At 38.7% G+C, this 27,275-nt stretch overlaps 1 protein-coding gene across 1 annotated transcript in view; it reads right to left on the bottom strand.

The window, feature by feature from the left end:
* The window catches only part of RNF212B (ring finger protein 212B), a 31,156-nt gene extending 4,180 nt beyond the window's left edge, over positions 1 to 26,976 (bottom strand). Inside the window, exons 1-14 of the mRNA XM_016205825.2 lie at positions 26,829 to 26,976; positions 24,659 to 24,790; positions 20,293 to 20,345; positions 19,856 to 19,930; positions 7,314 to 7,429; positions 5,817 to 5,877; positions 5,052 to 5,080; positions 3,793 to 3,839; positions 3,533 to 3,575; positions 3,312 to 3,372; positions 2,888 to 2,936; positions 1,879 to 1,918; positions 1,500 to 1,600; positions 326 to 387 (exon numbers count right to left, since the gene is read on the bottom strand). Of these exons, the coding sequence (XP_016061311.2) occupies positions 326 to 387; positions 1,500 to 1,600; positions 1,879 to 1,918; positions 2,888 to 2,936; positions 3,312 to 3,372; positions 3,533 to 3,575; positions 3,793 to 3,839; positions 5,052 to 5,080; positions 5,817 to 5,877; positions 7,314 to 7,429; positions 19,856 to 19,930; positions 20,293 to 20,345; positions 24,659 to 24,758 (837 nt within the window). The 5' untranslated portion in view covers positions 24,759 to 24,790; positions 26,829 to 26,976. The remainder of the gene's footprint in view (positions 1 to 325; positions 388 to 1,499; positions 1,601 to 1,878; positions 1,919 to 2,887; positions 2,937 to 3,311; positions 3,373 to 3,532; positions 3,576 to 3,792; positions 3,840 to 5,051; positions 5,081 to 5,816; positions 5,878 to 7,313; positions 7,430 to 19,855; positions 19,931 to 20,292; positions 20,346 to 24,658; positions 24,791 to 26,828) is intronic.
* Between the last annotated feature and the right edge of the window lie 299 nt (positions 26,977 to 27,275).

The following is a 27,275-nucleotide window of genomic DNA, read 5'->3' as shown; positions in this document are numbered from 1 at the left end:
TGTGAAACTTAGGAATCTGTCAGTTGTGTCCATACACACAGCTCACTCTCGCAAAGACCTCTCAATTTAAAGCTTTTCACTAGTATGTGACCTAATTTTTAAACCCCAAAGCAAGAAACTAATCTGATAGTGGGATAGAATCTTTGAAACTGAGACCATTATGGAAAATTGTTTACGTACGGTTATCACACTTGAAACCCATATCATTCCCCACTGGTTACACTCTACCAGAGTAGAATGAGGAGACCAAAGTGAGGTATCTAGTGTGCAGGCCTAACTGTGTGAGTTTCTGATATGTAGACAAGTTAGACTATCCAGGTCTCACCTGCAGGACTGGTAGCTGGAAACCAGGAAGACTCTCTAGTGAGGTTCTACTCTCCCTCTGACCTGAAGGATAGAATGGAATGGTGAAAGATATCTTCCTTGGGCAGTTCCCCGGTAGTTCTTAATCTGCAGAACACTACTCAGAAGGGAAAAACTGTTCACTAAGCAATTTAAGAGGTGGTTTATAGCCCGGCAGGGCGTGGCTCAACGGTTGAGCATCGACCTAGGACCCAGGAGACTGGGGTTTGATTCCTGGTCAGGACACATGCCCAGGTTGCAGGCTAGGCAGCTGATCAATGACTCTCTCATCATTGATGTTTCTATCTCTCTCCCCCTCCTTTCCTCTCTCTGAAATCAATAAAGATATGCTAAAAAAAAAAAAAAAAAAAAAAAAGTGGTTTATAAAGTCCATTCCTTTCCTGTGGGAACAGAGAGATTTGACTTTGTAAGTAGAAAGTTGTAGAAACAATATAAAGATTTTGTTGCGCTATGGAAGATGACAGCCCTTTATCATGAGGACTGGTAGCAGAGGTACCTTTTTGAAAAAGATGGGGAGAAAATAGGATACTGGCTTTATCATTCTCATTCAAAACCGAGCTCCTAGCAGTGTTCAAACAGGGATCTCAAAAAGGAGAAGGAGGGAGATGCAGTTTAATTCTACAGGTTGACCTTCTGGCTAAAGAGCAGAATTTAGCTGGTGACAGGATGAGTGCTATTTAGGCAAAACGCAAAGCCTCCTTTCAATGGTAAGGAAATGGAATAACTTACAGAATATTAAAAATTCAAACTAGAGCCCTAGCCAGTTTGGTTCAGCAGTCAGAGAATCAGACTGTGCACTGAAGGGTCTCAGTTCGATTCTAGCCAAGGGTACGTACCTCAGTTGCAGGCTTGATCCCCGGCCCTGGTCAAGGCGAGTGCAGGAGGCAACCAATCGATGTATCTCTCTCACATTAATGTTTCTCTCAGTGTCTCTCCCTTCCACTCTCTCTGAAAAGCAATGGAAGAAAGTATCCCCGGGTGAGGATTAAAAAAAAAAGAAAAAAAAGTAAAAGTCAAACTAAAGACAATGTTTTTTTGTGGGAGGAACAATTTATTTTCACCTTGAAATTTTTCATTTTATTGTATATGTGTCAGTGGTTGAAGCTACAATCCTTTGGGAATGTTACTTAACTTACCTGAATTGTTGGGAGTGAGTACTTGTATGTGGCCTGAATCCCCACTATTTAAGGATGGTCTGAAAGAGAAAATCCCCAGTCCAGAGGAGGCAGATGAAGTTCTATGGAGGGGAAATAAAAGCATCAGCAAAGGAAAGATAAAGTTAAAAAGCATATGTAAAAAATCTATACATTTAGTCCAGAGACCCAGCTTGCAAATGAGAATAAAATTAAGTAATTCAGATGTATATTAGACACAATACCATGCAAGCTTCTTTACTGTTTACAAGGTAGCTTATAAACTTCAGTGGTACAGGCCAGTGGAGAAGAAACCCCAGGGCTGCTGGCAGAGTGTCAGTGTGAACAGATCCCAAGTGAAAGGAAGCACAGTATTACTCACCTGTAAGATAGGCTGTGAGTGGAAGCTGGAGAAGGAGTTTCTAGAAAGCATAAAAATGAGCCTGTGAGAAAATCCATGAACTGGAGAAGAGATTCAGTATGCTCAGGGTCAGGGCAAAGGAACTAGGGATCAAAGACTTTCAGCATATATGTCAAAGAACCAACTTTTGATTTTGTTTATTTTCTCTACTGTTTTTCTCTTCTCTAGGTTCATTAATTTCTGCTCTAATCTTTATTTCTGCTCTAATATTTGGTTCTTTGAAATGATCAACAAAACTGATTAATATTTAGCCAGGCTGGTGGGGTGGGAGGAAGCCTCAAATAACTAAAATCAGGAATGAAAGAGGGAATATTACTACAAAACTACCATAAATAAATTGGTGAGAACATCTACATTTTTCAAAGAGGTAAGTATGAAACAGTTGGGGGGAGACTATTTGGTGAAGTTCAAAATTGTTATCCAGAAAGAGATTTGTGAATTTCAAAATTGCCTTTTTGGAAAGGGAAATCTCTGATAAGTATTCTCTATGGACTGTCTAATGCCCTTGAAAATAGTAATAACAGTAATAGTTCTAAGGGGGAAGAGACAAGAAATTAAGTGGGTGGAACCAAAATATTTCTTCACTGCAATATTTTAACATTTAATACACAGTGAAGAAGCCAGATACCCTGCAGGCTAACATAATCAGCATCTAGTTAACCTCCCTTTTAAACCTAACTTCTACTGCCATCTTGTGGCAATTAAAAAAAAAAATCCAAGTTAATTATTTAACTCACCCATCTGACTAGATGAGGTTTCCAATGACTTCCTATCACTCAAATTTTTATCGCCCCCTTATCAGTTTGAGAACAGAAATATCATTATTTGAAAAGTCATAATATATGTCTAGATATCTGGAATCACTGGAACAAAGTAAAATCCCATTATATTATGCATAGAAAACCAGAAATCTGCTGGGGTATACACAGAGTATTTTGTTTTCTGACACGGTTTTTTCCTCTCCTCTCACCAATATAAGAGTCTCTGGGAGTGCTTCTTCCCTGAAGGCTTCTGGCTCCCTGATGGACAAATAATGAACATCAATTAATAAATACACCTTGGTTTTCTGGCTTCCATTACTCCTTGCTATTTCTCTATATCTACACACTGAAACACATTTTGTTCTCCGAGAGTGAGAACAAAACTACTTCCAAAATGAACGTGACAGACTGTTAACTTAGTCCTTGAACATTTCCACTATTTCACCCCTATTCATTATCTGAGTGCATCAGCTTCTAACATCAGGTCTGCTTTGCCAAAAGAAAAGAAAGTCCAGGATGGCATCAGATAATTTATGCCAACATCAACGTAAGTTTAATATTCTTGCCTTAAATCTTTGCTTTCATTTAGCATTAGAAATCTCAATCCGGAAAGAGAAGGTAACTCTTACTTACTTGTCCCACGCTATTAAAGCCAGCCACTCTATAAGGGATAGACTCCACTGAGGAGGACCGACTGTATAAGGTGAGACAAAAAGGAAACAAGCAAACCTGGTGTTAAACTTTCACATAGACCCAAAATCTCCTTAGTCCTTAACTCAGCCACATGTAGGTATTTCTTTCATCTTCCCACTTTTGCCAACAGTTTAATGTTGCTACGTAGGCTTCCTACTCACCTGACCACTTGGCTGCTATGCTGAGAACTGGGTCTTGGAGTAACTGAAAAAGAAGAAAGTACAGAGTGAAAAGTTGCCATCAATAGTGTGCTCTTGCCTAGCCAATCTTTTGCAAGTGGGTATTTGACTGTATGATCTTCTCATATCATACACAGGTTAGGGAAACCATATTATAGTCTCCAAGAGGAAAGCATCTTCCATATGGGAACAGAATATTTATTCACCTTACACAGATACTTGAGCAAAAAAATGTTCTCTACCTGACTGTGTTGGAGAAGTAATGCCCACTGGTCGAGGTGTGGTTGGCCTGCAAGGAAAAAAAAAAGGCAGCTCTATTATTTCTAAGTAGAAGTTAAGTTTCACAGTAGAGGATAAGTCAAATCATTGTTTCTAGAAATAGCTTCCACTCTGAGAATAAATTACTTATTATTATGTATTAACAGGTATCACCCCAAAATATGGAGGCGAAGTTTCCATGAGACCCCTTGGCTGTCCAACTCCCTTTTATTGCCCATAATAGGAGAAGTTTTGAAGTTCTCCTTTCATTCTTTCTTTCCTCAGTGCCTTGCCAAATACTCTCAACTTTATCCATCTGTCCTTTCATTCATATATCCACCATTCCCTCATTCTCTCCATCCCCTCATCCATCTATCCAACAAGCATTTATTTAGTGCTTATACATCCTAGATACTAAAATATGATTCCTATCTCTGAGAGGCTCAGAGGGTAGTGGGAGAGACTAAATAAACAAATAAACAAATGTTTAAGTGTTATAATGGGCGTATCAGAAGTATAGAAGTATGAAAGAACACTAGACTGTAACTTCTGTGAGTACAGGAGCTATGTTTTTTTGTTGTTTTTTTAATCCACCAATACAGAGCTAACATTAAACATATTTAACTGGTGCCCAGCTGGGCGTGGCTCAGCGGTTGGGCACTGACCTAGGATCCAGGAGATAGCAGTTTGATTCTGGGTCAGGGCACATGCCTGGGTTGAGGGCTCAATGCCCAGTGTGGGGCATGCATGAGGCAGCCAATCAATGACTCTCTCATCATTGATGTTTCTCTCTCTCTCTCCCTCTCCCTTTCTCTCTCTCTGAAATCAATAAAAATATATTAAAAAAAAAAAAAAAAAAAGAACAATTGGTAGGGTACAGACATTACTAATTAGAATGACTGGTGATGTACACCCAGCACTCAAAAGTGGTCTCTTAATGAATATTTATTGCATAAATGAATAATAGAACATCTACTCTGCCTAATGAAATCCTGACAGAAGAAATGGCATGGGAGTTGAATTCTGAAGGATGAGTAAGATTTCATAAGGTGACGGTCAAGGGTTAGCTTTACTTTCAAGATTTTACTTCAGCACTTTTCAGTGAGTAGAACTCTTGGAGAAGTGAAAGATAAGTTCATCAACCATTTCCTTCACCTCAGAGTGCACATAGGAATTACAACCAAGGGTCAAGAAAAAACAGAAATTTTCAAAGAGGTCTAGAATGGGGCCTGATAAAACTGACCTGCTTCCTTGGTACCAACTTGGAGATTCCTGTAAGTGAAAAAAAATGGGAGTGAAGGAAGCTGCAGCTCAAGGGTCCTAATCAGTGGATCTCACTTGTTAGATACCTAAGCTTCAGTGTCTGCTAGTTGTGGTTGCTAAGACTTCCAATAGGAGAAAAGATAGCAGCAGCGTTTCCTTAGGAACATTTTAGCTTTGGGGGAATAACATTTTAGTTCCTCCTCATAAAAACATATTGGGAAAAGGGGACATCTTTAATATTTTCAACAATAAAGATAAAATAATAAAAAACTGGGAATCCTGTAGACTGAGATACATGAGGAAATAGGGGAGAGAAAGAAAAATGAAAGGATTACAATGTGCTAGAACAGTTACAGGAGTATGATCAAGAACATTATATATGTACAAAGTACATTCTTAGGAAGAGACAAATGTCTCGAAAACACAATTTGAGGCACAGGAAGGGTCTTGAGGTGTCTTGGGATTCTTGAAGAGAAATTTTAAGTTATAACAGATGCCTTTTCTATAAGAGAGCTTTCCAAATGGTATGCTGTGACTCAGTGATGTTCAAGGATGGCTACCACTGTGTTAAATATTGATCTTTTCAGCCCTCCAAGGTCTTCTGTGGCCTCATCCATCTACTACAGTGTGCTTATACACATATTATTAGTTATATGTGAAAAAGGTTAGGGAACACTATTCTATTAAATCTGCTAGATAGATGGAAAAAGGAGAGAAAATCATAAGGAAAATCAATTTCATTCACCTTCAGGATAGCTAAAAATTTCTTTAGTTCTCCATTCTCCTTCCTTAAGACTGACAGCTCTCTAGGCAAAAGATGAAAACAATCAGCAGGTCAGTGGGATAAAAAAACCTGATTTTTATTATCATCTAATTAATGTTTATGGAGAGATGCCTGCCACTATACACGGTATTTCACTCTGAGATCTAGTGATTCACGGAGACAATGGTAAGAATCAGATGGACAAAATAAACAATCACTTGGTATTGACTTCAGAGTTTACATAGAATTCCATTTCTTCTCCACATATACCCCTGGCCTGCTGATATATGAAAATTTCCATCAAGGATTCCATCTTTTAGCTTAAGATTTCCAAAATATACTTTCTTAGAGGTAACATTTTATTATTTTTTTTTTAGTTTGCCCTAAGCTTTATTTTCTTTTTTTCCTATAGCTACTTTTACTTTTACTAAAGTGGAATTATACAATAATTACCATTTTGTAATTTTTTCCCACTTAATATTACAGCTAGATTTCTGTGCAACAAAGATAAATCACAGCATAATTTTAATGCCTGCATGATACTCCATGATATGATTATATCATAATATATTTAATCAGACTCAATAGTTTCATGCTATAACAATGTTTGTAACAGTAAGCTTTGTACAGCAAACATCGCTGTGCTGAATATTCTGTACTTTTTTTAATCTTTACATTAAGAAAAATTAACCTCTCCCCACCCCGCCTTCCCTCTGAGATCCCTCAGTTTGTTCCATGCTTCTATGTCTCTGGATCCATTTTGTTCATCAGTTTATTTTGTTTATTATATTCCACATATAAGTGAGATAATGTGGTACCTGTCTTTCTCCGATTGGTTTATTTCACTTAGCATAATACTTTCTAGTTCCCTCCATGCTGTGCCAAAGGCTAAAAGGTCCTTCCTCTTTACAGCTGCGTAGTATTCCATGGTGTAAATGTCCCACAGCTTTTTATCCACTCATCTGCTGATGGGCACTTGGGCTGTTTCCAGATCTTAGCTATTGTAAATTGCGCTGCTATGAACACAGGGGTGCATAAGTTCTTTTTGACTGGCGTTTCGGGTTCCTTAGGATATATTCCTAGAAGTGGGATCACTGGGTCAAATGGTAGGTCCATTTTTAATCTTTTGAGGAAACTCCATACTGCTTTCCATAGTGGCTGCATAGAAGTAACATTTTAAATACTGTCCCTTATCTTTATCACTGTGAAAAAGCTATGCCTGATTTCTCTGAAAAAGCAGTTTTTGATTGGGGGGGGGGGTAGTAAGTCGGACAGGAAAGCTATAAAATGAGGAGGGCCCTTGAGGGAAGAAAGAAGAAAATAAAATGAGATTGAGGGGACCAAAAATTCTGTACCTGATTTGCCCAAGATAAACAAACACACATGGAACAATTTTCAGTCTTTGCAACCATATGGAATTGAGGGTTATAAGCTTCTCTGAAAGAAAAAAGCTCTCTGGTGATTTCATCTGCGACTTACTTGTTCTGTCTGGTCACTGTTTGCTGTGCCTCCTGCATGGCTGCTTCTAACTTTGTAATTCTATGCTTATAAAAGGCAATGAGGAGATCTGTTTGTTTCTTCTGGAAACGCCACACCTACGAAAGAAAATGAGAACTTTTGACAAACACCCCCATAACTCCTTTCCCTTTACTTCTGGCAACAAAGGGAATTCATAATTCACACTTTATTATTTATCATTTTCTTCTGAGCATCTGGCCTAACTTGTGACTCCCCAGAACTAAAGGGCTCAGCACTTAAAAAAAAAAAAAAAAAAAAAAAGGCTTTCCATTTCCCGAAAAATGGCTTCCTAAGATCTTAAAAAGAATATTCTAACATAGTAGAAGGGCCCTTTTAAAATATAATATTTTATCTTGGCAAGAAGAGTGATACCCAAAAAACGTTTTCAAGCTTAGAATTGTTCTGATCTAACTTATCAGATTAGTTTGGATTTATCTTACTCGTTTGGACTCAGCTTCCACGTTCCAGAGCACTGGTAACCAATTTACTTTCCCTAAGAAACTCACATAGTCACTTACAGGCTGCTTATGCTGCTACAGTAAAGGGTGACAAGGTACCAAAGGGGATTACTTATTCCTGAATTTTATTTCTCGGCACCAACAAATAATTTTCTCTTTTGCCACCGTATGATATACTGATGTGCATATCATGGGATTACTGAATCAAGTCAAAAGTTAATATTTAAAAAGAGTTTTAGCTTTGTCAAGCTCTACTTTTGAATACACAGCAGTATTTATGTCTAATCTGCTTCCTCCCTACTCAAGACTATAAACCTTTTGTCTAAGGTCCTTCCCTAGATCTTGGTATCTTGTCATAAACCTTTGTTCTTACCTAAGTTAAAAGTTCTTTTTGCCACCTTACTACAGAATTGTACTTAAGAGTTATACAGTCTCTAGCCTCTTTCCTTTCCATTCAAAGCAAACTAAACTAGTTCTACATAGATAAGAATTAATTATGGTCTACTTTTTTTTTTTTTAAGTTGACTTCAAAAAAAGTGAAACATGTTCATTTTAGAAAATTTAAACAGTGCAGGAGCAGAAAAAAATTCACTCAGAATTCTGGGAGTTACCTAAAATGGTGATAGTGGTAGTGGGGTGTTGGGGAACAACAGATATTACAGATAAATGTAATATATAGCTGAGATAGTATTCCAATCTCCTGACCTACTTTTTTGTTGTTGTTTTGGTTAATCCTCACCCAAGGGTATGCCTCCACTGATTTTTAGATAGAGTGGAAGAGAGGAAGGGAGAAAGAGAAACATCAATGTGAAACCAAAGTACATGCCCTTGACTGGGAATTGAACCCGCTACCCTCAGGTGTGTGGGCAACAGTCTAATCACTAAGCCACACCGGCCATGGCCTCAACCTACTTGAGATCAGTTTGTGGTGACATTAAGTATCAGGCTAGGGCCAAGAAAATCCAAATCCTGCCCTAGACCATTTCCCCCTCTGAGACCACCAAGGGTCATACATGCACAGAGAACAGACCCTATTGCAGAACTCCAGAATGCAGTACTGGAGAGCCTTTTGCCCAGGCCTAAGCAGGCCTACTTATCCCCCCTAAAACTCAAACCCAAATCTCAGACCTGACCATTCCAAGAAAAAAAAACACCAATCCAAAAAACAACCACCAGTAAGAAGTGTCAGAAGAGAAGAACAAGTGGTTTTGCCCAATGCTAGAGTACAAATGTTTAGCCTATTTCAAATACATCCACCAGCCCCAGCCTGGTGACTAAGTTGATTGGAGCATCGTCCTGTACACCAAAAAGTTTGTGGGTTCAGTTCCTGGTCAGGGCACACACCTACGTTGCAGGTTCAGTCCCCAGCTGGGGTGCCTACAGGAGGCAACCAATCAATGTTACTCTCTCTCTCTCTCTCTCTCCCTTCTTCTCTCTTTAAAGTCAATAAAAGCATATCCTGCCCAGCTGGTGTGGCTCAGTGGTTGAGCATCGACCTATGCACCAAGAGATCACTGATTGGATTCCCAATCAGTACACATGCCTGGGTTTCGTGTTCCATCCCCAGCAAGGGGCGTATAGGAAGCAGACAATGGATGTTGATGTGTCTCTCTCATCAATGTTTCTATCTCTCTCTCCCTCTCCCTTCCTCTCTCTCTAAAATCAATAAAAACATATTTTAAAAAATAAAAAATAAAGGCATATCCTCAGTTAAGGATCAAAAAGAAAAAAAGAAAGAAGATTCTAAAACCTAACTCAGTAACGAATCTCAGTATTTAAAAATTTTCAGTTGTTGCCTGGCCAGCTTGGCTCAGCGGTTGAGCATCGACCTATGATCCAGGAGATAGCAGTTCGATTCCCAGTCAGGACACATGCCCAGCTTGCAGGCTCGATTCCCAGTAGGAGGCATGCAGGAGGCAATCAATCAATGATTCTGTCTCATAATTGATGTTTCTATCTCTCCCTCTCCCTTCCTCTCTCTGAAATCAATAAAGATATATTAAAAAAAAAAAAAAAAGAAAAGTTCAATTGTTAGCAAACTTATTATTCTGTCTCATTCAAATCCTTCAGCCTCATAAAAAGGTTGGCTTTTTTCCCCCCTGAAGGACAAATTTTGCTCACTTGTGTGTGCACGTGTGTTTTTAACTTGGGATTATTTTGTTAATACAGTAACACAGAACAGATAATAATAAAAGTAGTTCTGTTGATAACATTAAACACGTCTGGATATCTCCAAGTGTTAAATATTGTTTATTTTATTGGAATAAAGTATGAAACTACCTACTTCTAGACCCAGATTCCTCTCCTATATCTCCATACTATAGAACTAAGTAAGGGTATCCTGGTCTTCATGTTCTGGATTCTGACTCATTTTAGAACTGACAACATGGAACATTATTTTTTATTTACTGAAGAAAGTATTTTAAAACTCAGGTCTGAATTAGGTCCAGTTAATGGCAAGAGGTTGGAGAAAATAAGGGAGAAATCACTGAAAGATACCAAGAGAAGCACCATAACAAAAGCAAAGGGATGGCTCAGGAGTTTATTATAAAGACATAAGATATTTTGGTCCAATGTGCATTTTACCACCTTATTTTTAAAAGGGGATTTTGTTTGTTTGTAATGGCAGTATATATTTTGGAAATGAATATTAGCTTGACTGACTATTTTTTATGCTAAAGAATGGCTTTCTTAACTCTTATTTGTAAATGTCAGAATTTTTTTAGTTGAAGATTTATATTCCCATGCAATCTTAATGTCTTGAATGTTTATTAAGGAGTTGCTAAGTTACTTTAAAGGTATTGCTATCTCACATTGACACCCAAAACCTATTAGTTTGCCTTATATATCTTTTGTGAAACTGACTCCTTTGTTCCATAATATCTGTATTTTAAAATTATATCTCAAGGTAATCATACAGTTAAGAAAAGGAAATTTCTCTTTACAGACATATTCCAGCTTTAAAAAAATGAGAAAGGAATGATAAAATATCAGAATTTTGCTACTCCTAATGCATTACAGATCTATGTAAAGTTTATCAATGGCTACCATCAAACAAAACAAGAGACAGAAGACCATTACATACCTCTTGGTGGAACACAATGCTGCTATAAAGTATTCTTGCCTCCAATCCCCTCAACCAAATGATTCTGATTAAGCCTAAATCTAACTATTAACTTACTGGAAACACAGAGCACGGACAAGCATATTAAATGATTCTATGAACAAAATCTACACTTTGAACAACTCTACAGGACAAAAGACCATTTTCTTCAACAATTATAAAAAAAGATATGAGAGGAAACTTACAGTTTAAAAGAAACTTAAGAAACATATCAACTGGAGAGTACTTTGAGGCTTTGCCTGATCTGCTTCTGGACCAGGCCTTGGAAAAGCAAATTTTGGTGTGCCTCTTGGTGCTGTCCAAATGCACCCAGCTCCAACAGAGGGTGCCTCAAGCCGTCGGTTGTTGATAGCTCCAAACTGCGTTCTAAAGGCCAGTCACAAACAGCGTCTGACATTGGCCTGCACCAGAGATGTTCCAAAAATACTGTCTTAGAAGGCCTATCTAATATATAGAAACAAACCCAAATAGGCAGCCAAAATGGAGAGACCAAAAAACGAGCCCCAAATGAAAGAACAAGGAAGTCTCTGGAAAAAGAGGTAAATGAAATAGATATAAGCAATCTATCAGATATAGAGTTCAGAATACTGATTTTAAGGATGTTCAACAACATGAAAAAAGATATGGAAACTATGAAAAATGACCAGTCAGAAATAAGGAATACATTGGAATAAACAGCAGATTAGAGGAAGCTGAGGATCAGATCAGTGAATTAGAAGATAGGGTAGAAAAAAATCACTCAATCAGAGATCCAAAAAGAAAAAACAATTAAAAAACAGGAGGACAGCCCGGCCGGGCGTGGCTCAGCGGTTGAGCGTCGACCTGGGATCCAGGTGATCGGGGTTCAATTCCTGGTCAGGGCACATGCCTGGGTTGCGGGCTCGATCAATGACTCTCTCATCATTGATGTTTCTGTCTCTCTCTCTCTCTCTCTCTCTCTCTCTCTCTCTCCCTCTCCTTTCCTCTCCCTGAAATCAATAAAGATATATTTAAAAAAACACACAGGAGGACAGTCTAAGGGAGCTGTGGAACAACATGAAATAGAACAATATTCTCATCATAGGAGTGCCAGAAGAGGTTGAAAGTAAGCAAAGGTTAGAGAATCTTAAGAAATAATGACAGAAAACTCCCCTAACCTGGTGAAGGAAAAAGTCACACAAGTTCAGGAAGCACAGAGAGTCCCAAGCAAGAATCCAAAGAGGCATCATAATTAAAATGCCAAAAATTCAAGACAAAGAGAGAATATTAAAGGCAGCAAGAGAAAAGCAATCTGTTACCTACAAAGGAATTCCCATAAGGTTGTTAGCTGACTTCTCATCAGAAACTCTACAAACCAGAAGGGAATGGCATGAAGTAGTCAAGGTAATGCACAATAAGAATCTGAAACCAAGACTACTCTATCCAGCAAAGCTATCATTCAAAATAGATGGTGAAATAAAGAGTTTCCCCAACAAAAAAAGGCTAAAGGAGTTTATCACCACCAAACCAGCACTGCAGGAAATGTTAAAGGGACTGCTGTAATTAGAAGTAGAAATAGAAGCAATGCAAGAAATGTTAAAGGGACTGCTGTAATAAGAAGAAATAGAGAAACAGAGGCCTAAAGACTTAAAATGGCAATAAATAAGGACCTAGCAATAATAACCTTAAGGACTTTAAGGGAGAGATCAACAGCAATACAGTCATAGTCATGGACTTGAACACCCCACTGACTTCACTGGATAGATATTCCAGACAAAAAGTCAACACAAAAACAGTGACTAAATGGCACACTAGATCAGATGTATTTAATTGATATTTACATAACATTTCACCCCAAAGCTGCAGAATATACATTCTTCTCAAGTACACGAGTCATGCTCAAAAACAGACCACATGTTAGGACACAAAACAAGTCTCTACAGGGTCAAGAAGACTGAAATCAGCCCTGCCGGGCGTGGCTCAGCAGCTGAGCGTTGACCTAGGATCCAGGCGATCAGGGTTCGATTCCCAGTCAGGGCAGATGCCCGGGTTGTGGGCTCGATCAATGGCTCTCTCATCATTGATGTTTCTATCTCTCTTTCTCCCTCTCCTTTCCTCTCTCTGAAATCAATAAAGATATATTTAAAAAACAAAAAGAGGACTGAAATCATATCAAGCACCTCAGATCACAATGGCATAAAATTAGAAATCAACTACAGTAAAAACACTCAAAAACATTCAAACACATGGGAGCTAAATAGCACGTCGTTAAACAATGAATGAGTTACCAATAAGATCAAGAAAGAAATCAAAAAGTTCCCGGAAACAAATGAAAACGAACATACAACAACCCAAAATCTATGGGACACAGCAAAGGCAGTCCTGAGCGGGAAGTTCAGAGCACTACAGGCCTACCTCAAAAAGGAAGAAAAGTTTTTAGTAAACTACCCGACCTTACAACTTAAAGAATTAGAAAGCTCCCTTGTGAAGCTGTCCAGACCAGGGCTTTTGTTTGCTGGGTGTTTTTTACTACTGCTTCGATCTTATCACTTGTTATTAGCCTATTCAGGTTTTCTGAGTCTTCCTGATTCAGTTTTACATGATCTCACTCATGTGGAATCTAATAAACAAAACAGACTGAAGAACAAAATAGATCCAGAGACATAGAAGCATGGAACAGACATGAATCTCAAAGGGAAGGTGGGGGTGGGGAAGAGGGTGGGGAGAGATTAATAAAAGAACTTAAATGCATATATGCATAACCCATGGACAGACAATAGCATGGTGAAGGCCTGGGGTGGGGGAGATAAATGGGGGGAAAGAGGGGGGGATATCTGTAATATTTTCAACAATAAAGATAAATTTTTTAAAAAAAGACATACCAACTGAACTATATAGATCTTACTGAAACCCAATTCCAACAAAGTTTTAAAATAATTATGAGAGTAAAAATAAAATAAAATAATTATGAGACAACTGGGGAAATGTGAATGCTGACTGATTAGTTGATAATAGTAAAAAGTTATTATTTTAGCATGACATGGTTATATTTAAGAAAAGAGTCCCCATCTTTTAGAGACACACTCTGAAATATTTACAGATTGAAATGATATGATATCTGGTTTTGGCTTCAAAATAAACTGTATGAGGTGGCAATAGATATAGAGGAAGACTGGCCACGAGCTGATAATTGGTAAAGTAGGGTGGTGGAACTGGAAATGCTAAGATGAACAGTATGGGTCCTTGTCCTTTAGTAGCTCATTACTCTAGTAGAAAAGACATTCAGACATGTGAACCAATAAACAAAGCACAAGTGATATACAGAACAGTGTATGTATAAAGTACAGAAATAAGATTAAGAGGTAACTATTCAGCCTTTGGAGTGTGGAAGTCAAGCATTCTAGGCAGAGTTATGAAACTATATGGTATATAAAAGAACTGCAAATAATTAAGTCTACTTTATAGATTAGGTAATAAATAACCTACTTAAGAACTTATGTTGGCATATAAGATGTGAGGTGGTTGTGAATGAGATTGCAGAGGTTAGGAGAAACCAGATCATTACGGGAACTAGGTGTCACTCTCAAGAGTGTGAAACTTGTGATGGAAAGCCACCAAAGGGTTTTGAAACGGCAGTTACATGTCCAGATTTGTAATTGAAATAGATTATTGTGTTGCTCAGAGAGAATAGGTTTGAGCAAAAAAGAACCCTAAAAGTGCATCCTTTTCAAAAGCAATTGGAGAACTGTTAATAAGACGTCAAAGGTACCCACTCTGAATGAGAGAGCCACAGCAGCCCATGAGGTTGGGGGTTAAGTTTTGGGTTGCACAGTTTGTTATCAAAACAATATTACTTCTCACATTGGCTTAAGGTTCCTCAACCTCCTGCTCAGTGGTGATGAAGACTCAACTATACTGTTTCAGAAGTTGTACATACTGACAGATTAGCTTTTCCTTTTCAGAGAAACTTAGACTAAATAAACCTTTCTTCAAAAGCACCATTGACTATCTCAGTTGTTCAATTTTTTAAAATTCAAGTGAGAGATGAAGAATTGGTCAGATCTATTGATGAGATCGGCCCTTGACCTGATTTTATTCAAATTGTATATATGGTAGTTATTTATGTATACGTTAGCAAAACATGACTTCAAAGTCAGCAAACTACTGATCATGGCTAGCTGCCTGTTTTTTGTTGTTTTTACTCTTCTAATCACTTTATTATTTTTTAAAATTTATCTTTATTGTTGAAAGTATTACAAATGACCCCCCCCGCCTGTTTTTGTAAATAAAGTTTGACTAGAACACAGCCATACCCATTTGTTTACATATAGCCCATGGCTGCTTCTGTGCTACAACAGAAGAGTTGTGTAGCTGAAGTAGAGATTATATGGCCTGCAAAGCCTAAATATTTACTAGCCCTTTTAGAAAAAGTTTGTCAACCCCAATACTAAATTTACAAAAGTCTATATATCCATTTGTGTCTTTTTCTCTGAATTTGTCTTTCTTTGTGAATGTATACCTTTTTCTCATTTTTAACTTAATTTCTATTTTCTGTTCTATTTGATGTCTTATTTGTCTGTTCTTCCTATTTATATTTATGTAATGGAGAATTGTTACTTGCTCTTAATTTTAAAGTGGATAGGCCCAACAGAATGGGAGAAAATGTTCGCAAATCATATATTTGGTAAGACACTTGTACCTAGACTATCTAAAGAAATTTTACAACTAATAATAAAAAGATAATCCGATTTAAAAATGGGCAAAGGATCTGAATATACATTACTTTAAAGATATACAAGTGGCCAATAAGCACACAAAAAGATGCTCAACATCATTAGTCACCAGAGAAACACAAATCATAACTGCAGTGAGATACCATTTCACACCCACTAGGATGATTATAATAAAAATACAGTTAAAAACAGCGTTGGCAAAGATATTGAGAAATCAAAACCCTCATACACTGCAGGCACTTGGGAAAATGGTCTGGCAGTTCCTCAAAGAACTCAACGAGTTGAACACAGAGTTACCACTTGACCCAGTAAGTCATCTCCTATGTATATATCCAAGAGAAATGAAAATATATGTCCACACAAAAACTCATACACAAATGTTCTTAGCAGTATTATTCATAATAGCCAAAAAGTGGAAACAACTCTAATTTAGTCCCTCAACTAATGAATGGATACATGAAACATATCCATCTATATAATGGAGCATTATTTGGTCATAAAAAGGAACAAAGTCCTAATGAAGTCCTAATATATGCTACAACATGGATGAATCTCAAAAACATTACACTTAGCCCAACTGGTATAGCTCCTCTCCTCTACCTAATCACTAGATATTGAAGGGACTCTTTCTCTGAGTAATCTCATCTAGTTCCAAGACTTTAAAAACCATATCCTGCCCTGGCTGGTTGGCTCAGCTGGTTGGAGTGTTGTTCCATGTACCAAAAGGGTGCTGGTTCAATTCCCAGTCAGGGCATATACCTGAGTTTCAAGTTCAATCCCTGGTCAGAGCATGTGCAGGAGGCAGCCAATCAATGTTTCTCTCTCATATTGATGTTTCTTTCTCCCTCTCCCTTCCCCCCCTCTAAAATTAATAAAAGCATATCCTCGGATAAGGATTAAAAAGTAACTATATCCTGCCCAGCCGGGCGTAGCTCAGGGGTTGAGCATCGACCTAGGATCCAGGAGATCAGGGTTCGATTCCCAGTCAGGGCACATGCCCGGGTTGCGGGCTGCAGCCAATCAATGACTCTCATCATTGATGTTTCTGTCTCTCTCTCTCTCTCCCTTCCTCTCTTTGAAATCAATAAAGATATATTAAAAAAAAAAAAAAAGTAACTATATCCTGATGAATTCCATACTTATATTTCTTTTCTTAACCCAAGTCCTGAGCTCCGGAATGGTAAATTTATCTGCCTTTGTGATTTCTCCTCCTGGATTTCTAACAAGTACCCACAGCCTAATATGTCCAAAATGGTATTTTCCCTCCATATGGTTTTTTCAGTCTTGGTAAAGGGTACAATCATCCAACTTACCTGTTCAAGACAAAAACCCAGACACCTTGCTTGACTCCTCTTTTTTACATCTTCCACATCCAAATCAACAGCAGTTCTATTAATTCTTCCTAGAAAACATATCTCACATAAACTACCCCCTCCATTTCTATTGCCACCACTTTGGCCCAAGCAGTCTTGCTTAGATTTCTCCCTTAGCTTCATAGCTGGTCTTCCCGCTTCTACTCTTAACTTCTGTATGATCCATTCTCCACTCAACAGCCAGATTCTCTTTGAAAATTATATATCAGATAATGTCATTTCCTTACTTAAAACCCTTTAGTGGTGTCACACTGCACTTAAAGGAGAATCTAAATCCCTTGCCACAGCCTACGAGTCCCTATACTATCAAGTCTATCTCCAACCTTACCTTGAACTTTTCCTCTCTCCCACTCTTCCAGCCTTACATGTGCATTCATTCTCTTAACAAACACTTCTGTACCTAATTTGTTCCAGGTACCTAGTTAGGCACTGGGCAATACAAATATGATACCTGCCTTTCAAAAGCTTCAGTTCAATGAGAGAAACAGACATATGAACAAGTAAATTAAAACACTTTTGCAGAGTTAAGAGCAAGGTGGGATAGGAGTACAAAGGACAGAGCAAAAATCTGCCTACAGAAATCAGAGGCTTTACCAAAGAAAGAACAATTACTGGCATGCATTTGCAAGATGTCTAGTTGTGGATAAGAGTGCATGTAGTCTATGACCTTGGAACAGAAGAAAGCTATCAGGTACATATAGGCTCTCCAATCCCCAAATATAGTTAGTTTTATCTAGAGGTGAATAAAGAATTCTAAAGGAGCAGCTTGATCAACTATTGGCCAGAGAGTAGTACAGCAGAAAAAATGCCCTTGTCAAGTCATTACAGAGATTGGTGATGATTAAAACACAAACGAGCGCTGGCCGGTGTTGCTCAGTGGTTAGAGTGTGGGCCCATGAACCAAAGGATTATGGGTTCAATCCCCAGCCTGGGTCAGGGTGCCTGTGGGAGGTAATCAATTGATCTCTCTCTTTCTCCCCCCCTTTCCCCCTCCTTCCCTCCATTCCATTCTCTCTAAAAAGCAATGGAAAAAAATATCAAGTGAGGATTAACAACAGAAAAACCCACAAGTGGATATTTAGATCAACATTCATTCATTCAACAATATTTTGAGTGTCCACTACATATTAAGAACTATCCAAAGAGCTTGATATATAACAATAAACAAAACCAACCAAATCTCTGCCTTCATGAAGCTTACTACATTTCCGTGCCAGATTCAAACAATAAACAAATATATTACATAATGTTAGAGATAAGTGCTATGATGAAAAATCAGGATAAGAAGTAGGAAGTGTTGGGGCTATTATTTAAGATATATGGGTCAGTAAAGGTTTGAATGAGAAAGGAAAATTTGAGCAGAAGCCTAGTGAGGCAATCTAGACATTACTTGGATCACTTATTTAACTTCACAGATTAGGAAAACACATTTTCAGACATTGCTGACTTCACCAAACTGGCCCTTTACTAAAGTGATGATTAACTGACCCTTTCCGTTTATTTTATCTTGATTATTTGACCATGTGTAATTGGTCCCATGATTAGGTAGGTTAAGATTCAGACTACATATAATTTCTCTACTAATCATTAACTAATCCTGGGCTTAGTTATTAACCAAAGGTCTGCTCTTTCTCTTGTTCATGTGACCTTGTTTACATTTCTCCTTCAGCCCTCAGCTGGATTTTATCTCCCTATAATGTTAAATAGTATCTAAAATGTGATGTTTCACCCAAGCAGGTAAAAGCAGGATGCAGCCAAAGCCTCAATTCCCCTTCCTCTCTCTCCAGAGTTAGTATTGAAGAGTGAACCAAAGAAAAATGAAATCTACTGTCTTTGGCCAGAAAATGACTAAGGCTCCTCTTCATGTTTAGGGAAGGGATACTTTCCTAAGAATGAGATAAGAGTAGAAGCATAGTGATAAAAATCTTAAGAAACGTGCCAAGATAGCAACCCCATGAGACTATGACATAATCTCAGTGGAGAACTGAGAGTACAAGGGAAAAACCAAAGCTTTTACAATTTAGGAACTCTCTCAAATGGCTCTCCTGACTTTTTTCTCTGTTTTTCTACATTCCTTTTGTTCCTGACCAAGTCAATGGTATGCCAACATATGATGCATCAAGAAAAATATTTTTCTAAAATTCAGGCAACCAATTATGAACACTAAATGAAGAATTAAATATATATGCATTACTAAGAAAGGTTACTGAAAAGTGAGAATGGGAAACAAGAAATCCTTTCTTGAACTTAAGTATATAAGTGAAAGGTTGAGAGACCACTAAATCTATTGTTTGCAGGGTCAGGCCTATATATTCAAATTAATTTTTATTAATTTTTATTTTTTATTTTATTTTTTAAACATAACTTTATTGATTTCAAAGAGAGGAAAGGAAGGGGGAGAGAGAGACAGAAACATCAATGATGAGAGAGTCATTGATCGGCTGCCTATCCTGCAACCCGGGCATGTGCCCTGACCGGGAATTGAATCCTGATCTCCTGGATCCTAGGTCGATGCTCAACCACTGAGCCACGCCTGGCCGGGCTCAAATTAATTTTTAAAAGATTCATTAGTCTACACAGAAAGATGATAAAGCTCCTTAGAACCTTCTTTATTCTTAAAAATTACTTAATAGAATTGGAAACTACAAGGCAAGATGTCAGCTACATAGTGGTTTTTACAGCCTTTCACAGATTCTGGGTCAGTAAAAGTTAACCATTGAGATATATATCATCAGTGAAGAAAGTAAACAGAGCGGCCAATTTCTGTCCATTGTGTACAAAGAGAAGCTTTGATAAAGAATAAGATGCAATTAGAACTTGCCTGGAGAATCAGTTTCTTCACTTTTGTTTCTCATACCTGAGAGATGTGGCTAAAATGCTGCAAAGCTGTCTCCACAGGGCTTTTGAAGTACTTCTTCTCCTGAGGTTTCAGCTTTGAAGAGAGCAACACAAACATTGAGCATATCCACAATGGGATGAAATAAAACACTGGCAAATGTGGGAAAGGATGTACCACTCCTTCTAAAGCACCTGGTATTATTTCATTGTGCTAAATGAAAAGGCAATCACCACTGCTCTAGATGTAGATTATTATCCTTATCCCATGCTTCTGTAACAGTAGCCACAAATAATTCTATCTATTGTTTACTCCGATTTTTTTTTTTACAATCGCTATCTGTGAGTTTTGTTTATTTCTTTCTTTTAAATTTCAGTGCTTAGTCATTCAACTATACTCTTCGTATACTTCCTACAGGCCAGGATAAAATGGTTGGTGCGAGGGGAAGTAAAACTTACATTATCAGAAAGAGCCAGGTGCTTGCAGGCAGCTCCACAAACAGAACATTTTTCTAGGGAGGAAAGGGGAAAGGTTTGGTTTTCATGGACATGAGGTAAGATTTTCCTAAAGTATATGGTAACAGTCAGGTAGGCTATCAAGAGAAGAAAAAATTTAGAATACCATTTGCTAAAAAAGGACATGAGCTTGAGCTCTGTTCTCTAAATCAGCATTTCAAAAGTTGTATGTTGATGACAAGTCAGACTTTTACACTGTACCTCTACCCATCTCCCTCTTTAAAATTACCAATTTTCTTCTGTGGGTGAGGGAGTTCTAAGGCCCTGGCAGAAGTACTGAAGGACATTTACAAGAGTACTGGCAAGAGTGCAAGAGTATCAGTGATTTCAACTTTAAGTTACTCTTTATTATCCCACCTACCTGACAGTAGGCATAGATCATATACTTTAAGAAAACTCCCCAATTATTCCTCCCTATTCTCACTTTGTTAATCTTCCTGATCTTGTTTTGAAGCTCTCCTATTCTTATTCTCTAATTAACCCATTCTGAAAGATGAGAAAATTAAAATGCCTAATCTTTCTTTGTAAGTTGAAATTTTAGTAGTAGTGCCGGTTATGAAGATAAATGCCATGTCAGGAAAAACCATCACATGGCATATGCTTCACTGAGACAAACTGCTCCAAAGTGAGCTGCTGTTACTATAGTCAAAAGCTTTGTTACATTACCAGATAATTTTAAAAGGTTATGAGGTTCACATAGAGCAGCCATTTTCATCTCATGGCACATAAACTGATTACTAAAATTCTGTGGCATACCAAAAAATATTTTTGCCGATCAGACAAAAAAATAGGTATAATTTTGATTCATTCACACTAGACGGCTATTGTTGTGTTGGCTGTTGTCATTTTTTTATTTGACAATCCAAGGGGAAAGAGGCCAGTGCCCTTGACTAGTCAGGTATTGCAGGTTTTAAAAATTCTTGCAGCACATCAGTGTGCCACAGCACACCAGCTGAAAATCACTGATATACAGAAAAGCTTCTCCAGAGGCTACCTAACCTGACTCTTCTTTCCTTGGGGATTAAAGGTTTTTCCCAGGCTTCCCTCTATATTATTGCTAGAGTGAGGTAGTAAATGCAAATCATTCTTCTGTTTAAGAAAAACACAAAACAAACGAACTTCCACAGCTCTCCGTCACCTGCAGGATAAAGTTCAGGTTCTTTAGCCTGTAATATAATCTTCCATTATCTGGCAACTGCCCAACTGTCTAGCCTCATCTATCACCAATCTTATTTTTATGCTCTACAAATCTCAACCATGTGTAGTCCCTTGCACCGTGATTTTATGATATGGTATGCCCTTATACCTGTTGTTCTCTTGAACTAGAATGATCTGCCCTGCCTATGCACTTGGCAAACTCCAGTTTATTAGTCAAAACTTGACTGAAGCACCTGGATGGCATGGCTCAGTGGTTGAGCCAGGAGACCACGGTTTGATTCCCCGTCAGGGCACATTCCGGGGTTGTGGGCTCAATCCCCAGTAGAGGACATGCAGGAAGCAGCCAATCAGTGACTCTCTCTCATCATTGATGTTTTCATCTCTCTCCTCTTCTCCCTTCCTCTTGAAATCAGTAAGACGATATTGAAAAAACCAAAAAACTCTATTGAAGCAACATCTCTTCTATAAAATCTTTCCTGATCAAAGTTCCATATCCTAAGACCCTCTTCTGGTCTTAAAACACCTTAAATTCAAATCTCATTTCTAAGACTTAACAGCTTCAAGAACTTGGTCAAATCATTTATCCTATCTGAAGCAGTTTCTCATTTGTAAAGTGGGTCTATTAATAATTACCTTGTAAACAAAGAGGGGCCACATGCTAACCTGACAAGCTCAGGGAAGGCCTGTGTGGCAGCCTTGCAAACTCAGAGACCTAAAGTAACCACAAAAGATGGTCTGAAATTTAAACTTTTTTTTTTTTTTTTTTTTAATATGTCTTTATTGATTTCAGAGAGAGGGAGGGAGAGGGAGAGAGATAGATAGAAACATCAATGATGCCCAGCCGGGCGTGGCTCAGCGGTTGAGCGTCGACCTGGGATCCAGGCGATTCGGGTTCGATTCCTGGTCAGGGCACATGCCCGGGTTGCGGGCTGCAGCCAATCAATGACTCTCTCATCATTGATGTTTCTATCTCTCTCTCTCTCCTCCTCCTTTCCTCTCTTGGAAATCAATAAAGATATATTAAAAAAGAAAAAAAAGAAACATCAATGATGAGAGAGTCATTCCTCCTGCATGCTCCTACCAGGGATCAAGCCCACAACCAGGGCATGTGCCCGACTGGGAACTGAACCTCGATCTCCTGGATCACAGGTCGATGCTCAACCTCTGAATCACACCGGCTGGACTGAAATTTAAACTTTTTAACAAAAAGCAGTTTATGGCAAGTAGTCATGTCCTAGTCTAGAATCTTCCTTGACAAAAGTCAATCTTTACCTTAACTGAGCCTGTCTATTGTCTTTTGCATCTACCATACCACACCTTTGGAATGTTCAGGATAACTCCTCTTTTTCCTAGACCCCTCAGGGCACAACCAATGCAGCAGGGTGTAGACCATAAATCCTCATTGTTATTGCTATGTTAATTGACTGTTAACTAGCCTATACCCACCTATGAAAAGATGTGTCTATTTTACTTTTCATCCAATCCCAGAAGTCCACCCCCCTTTGCTTTCTCCCTAACCTATCACCAATGGATTTCATGTAACCCACTTACATCTTCTTTTTATTGTAATGTATAAAGTAAGGTGCAAAACTGCCATTCTCTGGAGCATTACCTCAATCCATTGAGATTTTGCTTCCTGGCAACTGTCAACAGTTTGGCTCAAATAAACTCACAAAAATTCTCTATAGGTTTGAATGTTTCTTACATTGACAACCTCATGGGATTGTGGTGAGAATACATAAAATTAGAACCTGTGAAAATACTCTTTAAAATGCAAAGGTATCACCACTACCACCACTGTTACCGGGGAAACGGGGAGACCTTGGTTCTTGTCTTCTTGCAGGAAAGATTTCAATCAAAAGACAAAGTGTAGAAAAGCAAGAATTTATTGGCCACAGCAAAAATATACTTAGGACGGTGAAACAAGGAAGAGCATAGAAGTAACAGGAGAGCCTAGGCTGGGCTGGGTTGGCTCACTGAGAAGTCAGAGAGAGAGAAGGGGGGGCCTTGGAGACAGATTCAGAGGTTAAGCCCTAGACAAGCTGCTGCTGCCCATTGCTCCCCTGGTTGCAAGTCTGGAGGGGACCCCCCGGAGGGGAAAAGGAGATGGTGCTGGCATGCTGCCTTGGAGGAGGGGAGGAGTGGGCATGGGCATTGGGACTTCATTTTCAGGGGTTTTAAAGGCTGGGCATTTAGGGGAGGTCTTGGGGGCGGATCAATAGAATATTCATCAGCTTTATGCTGATGTACCAAAATGAGGTTTATTCTTAATTTGTCTGTCCTTGGGTGTGGTTGGCAAATGGCGCTAATTGGATGTTATCTGTCTCCAGGAATAGGGTGATTTAAGCTATCTACCCTCTGGCTAGGGAGGAGAAATGCAAACCATTTACTCTCAAATGTCCTTGGTCTGGGGAAAATAGGACTTACTAGGAGGCTGCAAACTGCTGTTTAACTGTCTTAGTTTCCCTATTCGGCTTGTCCTGGAATTTTCCTAGCTTCTTACTAGGCTATACCACCACCACCATCATAATCATTTCTAATCAAATTGATTTCACAGGCTAGACCACTTCCAATTAGAAATGGCTCTTGTTACCAACCAAACTTTCCCCCGTTTCTATTCCTCCTCCTCATTATTTTTTTTAATCCTCACCAGAAAATATTTTTTTCCATTGTTTTTCAGAGAGAGTGAAAGAGAAAAAGAGAAACACTGAAGTGAGACACATCTATTGGTTGCCTCCCACACTTGCCCCAACCAGGGTCAGGGATCAAGCCTGCAACCAAGGTACATGCCGTTGGCCAGAACCGAGTCCAGGACCCTTCAGTCTGAGGGCTGACGCTCTAACAACTGAGCAAAACTGGCTAGGGCTCTACCCATTTTTTTACTTTTTTTCTAATCAGGTTGATAATCTTGTGGCTTTCTTACTGCCACAGGCTTCAAAACACTAACAAATAATGGGTATTCCATTAGCTAAATCATTATTAATAGAGTCCTCCAATTTCCATAATCAACACTTTCCTACAGTATCCATAACCACCTTTGGTGTACTAAGTGATTTTTATCCCAAGAATCACAGAGAAATGGTTAATCATTTCCAGGTTAAAAACATTTTTGCCTGAATCTGAAAACAGTTAAGTCAGGTAAGTCACTCACCCGGAGTCACACACTTCTTACAGAAAATATGGCCACAGCTGGTGACAAAGAAATGGGCCCCATCTTTTCGGAAACACAGGTTGCAATGAAACCAATCCATTCTGCAGCAGATAAAGGAAAAGTAGGAATAACCTGGGGCAGAATAGAATTAAAGCTGTTCCAAAATCTACATAACAATGTTTGCTTCGGTCCCATCTTACTGATATGTAGGCATATTATTATGCATATTCCAACTGGTTGAAAGGAAGTTACATATAGCTCTGAAGTGAAAAAAAGCAGACTGCAGACTATGTTATACCATTTTTTATAAAGAAATATACATATTTAGAAAAGTAATAGGACAACGACGAGATTCTTTTTGAATGGTATGATTATGGGGGGGGGTGTTACCTCTATGTTTTTTATGTTTTCCAGGCTCTTTGGATTAATTCATAATTAATCTCTTAATTAAAAAAAAAAAAAGGAACCATCCATTTCTTTCCTAATAGTTTCCTATGATACTGCGAGATGGAATCAGGAGCAGTGGACCAAATATAGATAATATATGGGCCACTTGGGATACATTTTAACTAATGGAAACATGGTTTGTGAATAATAATGTTTTCTCAGCTTGTATTCTTTCCCTTCTACTCTACAGAAAAACTCAGAATCATAGATTTGGAAGGGGTCTTGAAAATCATTTAACATTTTGTCCAATCCCATTATTTTCCCAAAGATATACCTAATGTTCAATGAAATTCAATGACTTGTCCAAAGTTCTACTTTATTTAGTGGCAGCTCTGGAATTAGAACTCAAGTCTTCTTACTCCGTGTGTCAAGTTCTTGCTATCACATTAAGTAAGTCTTTCTGTTAGACATGGCAACCTTATGTCCCATATTTTCTTCCAATACTAATTCCATATAATTTGTTAAATACATAACTATGTAAATGTGAGTTTGTAAGATTTTTAAATTAAGAAATTGACATGTCAAAAATACAGAACTGTAGTAATACATAATGAGCTGTAATTACTTATATATTTAATGAGTTCATATGCTTAATTTCATGAATATACTATTTAAGAATATCGGCCCACGTGGCCCGCAGGGCCTCCTAGTCCCCCTAGCCCAGCGCTGCCACGAGGTGCGGCCTCCCCCATCGGTTGTCACCAGCGCTGCCACTGCGGTGCGCTCTCCAGGCCCAAAGGGCCCATACTGCCCAGGCGCCAAGAAAGACGACTTGGGCCTGCCACGCTGTCTGTGGACAATTCCACAGTAATGGATCAGTGTGTCTTCTGAGGCATGGAAGAAAACAAGGAAAGGCCTAAATGGCTGCGGCAAAACAACTTTCCCGTGTTTCAGTCTCCTAAAGCCTGTAATTTCAAAGCGCAAAAACAGAAACAGAACCCCCAGAATGAAGATGCTGTCAGCCTTTGCAGTCTCAACATAAGTGAAGGAAGACAAGGAGGCAGGATGCTGACCAACTTGGCCATTAGCTCTGTATTTAATAATTATCAATAATCTTCAAAAACAGTACGATCTCTAAGATCTGGTAATTATATACTTGCGTGTAAATGGTTCAAAAGCTGAGCTTTTAAGCAACTCTGGGTTTGAAACATAGGTCCTGCCATTTTGACTTCAAAGAACTTGTGGAGCCTATCTTGAGCCTCAGATTCCTCATATATAAAGGGGGACATTAGTAGGTGTGAGTTCACAGGGCTGTCATGAGGATTAAAGGAGATGATGGTTCAAAAAAATTTTTTAAAGGATATAATATCTACTAGCTTGATTTCCTTTGAAATTAAATTGGGAAAATGAAAAAAATTTTTTTCCCCCCACCTAAGTGTTTTCTCTAAAAATTAGTTTTAACATAGCTTATGGAGAGGTTTGCTAAAAGAATGATGGCTAGTTTGAACCACGTTTTAAATTTTTTTCACGTAAATTAAGATTCACGATAAAAACTTAATCAATGCAAACGTATTACATATTCAAAGCCATGAGCTTCAGATTTCAATTTGTTGCTCACTATACAGTAACTTCTAACAGGAAGGGAGTCAACAGAACTACTGAAAAGGCCCCACTATATATGCCCTGATTTGCTTAGAGGCAGCAACAACAATTTTAGTCAAATGAATTGGCCAGACGAACCCCTATAAGGGCAGCTAACAAGGTTTGTGAGGGCAAGACTTGCCTGGTTTCTCCGGGTGAGAGGGATTTGGCTGAGTCTTAAATTTACCAGTAGTTCCTTTACAGCGCGACTGCCCGCCGTGATCCCAGAAGACTGCAGCTCTCACCGAAATCAACCAGCTCTCCTCAGGACGTGCTGCAAATGGCGGGAAATTTTACAGCGAGCTTCCCATGGGCGAGAGCAGCCAGCGACTGCGCGCGCGGGGCGGGGGCGGGGCCAGCAGTGTGCGGAGCGCGTGGGCGGGGCCCGCAGGCGCGTAGTGAGGGCGAGGGCGGGCCTCCCGGGGCTCGGCCGGAGGGAGGACTGCTCTACGTTTACTTGGGAAATCTACTTCATTTAAGACTGGGAACAAATAAAGAATGTGACCTAATCCCATACGTGTTACTGTGGAAACGAGGTGAAAATACTGTAAACCTAATACTGGTCCAGTAGACAATGACACGCTAGAAA

This window comes from Miniopterus natalensis, chromosome 1 (genome assembly GCF_054644295.1).
Source record: "Miniopterus natalensis isolate mMinNat1 chromosome 1, mMinNat1.hap1, whole genome shotgun sequence".
NCBI lineage: Eukaryota > Metazoa > Chordata > Mammalia > Chiroptera > Miniopteridae > Miniopterus > Miniopterus natalensis.
Note: the sequence above shows the minus strand (reverse complement) of the source record. Positions and strands in the feature narration are given on the sequence as shown.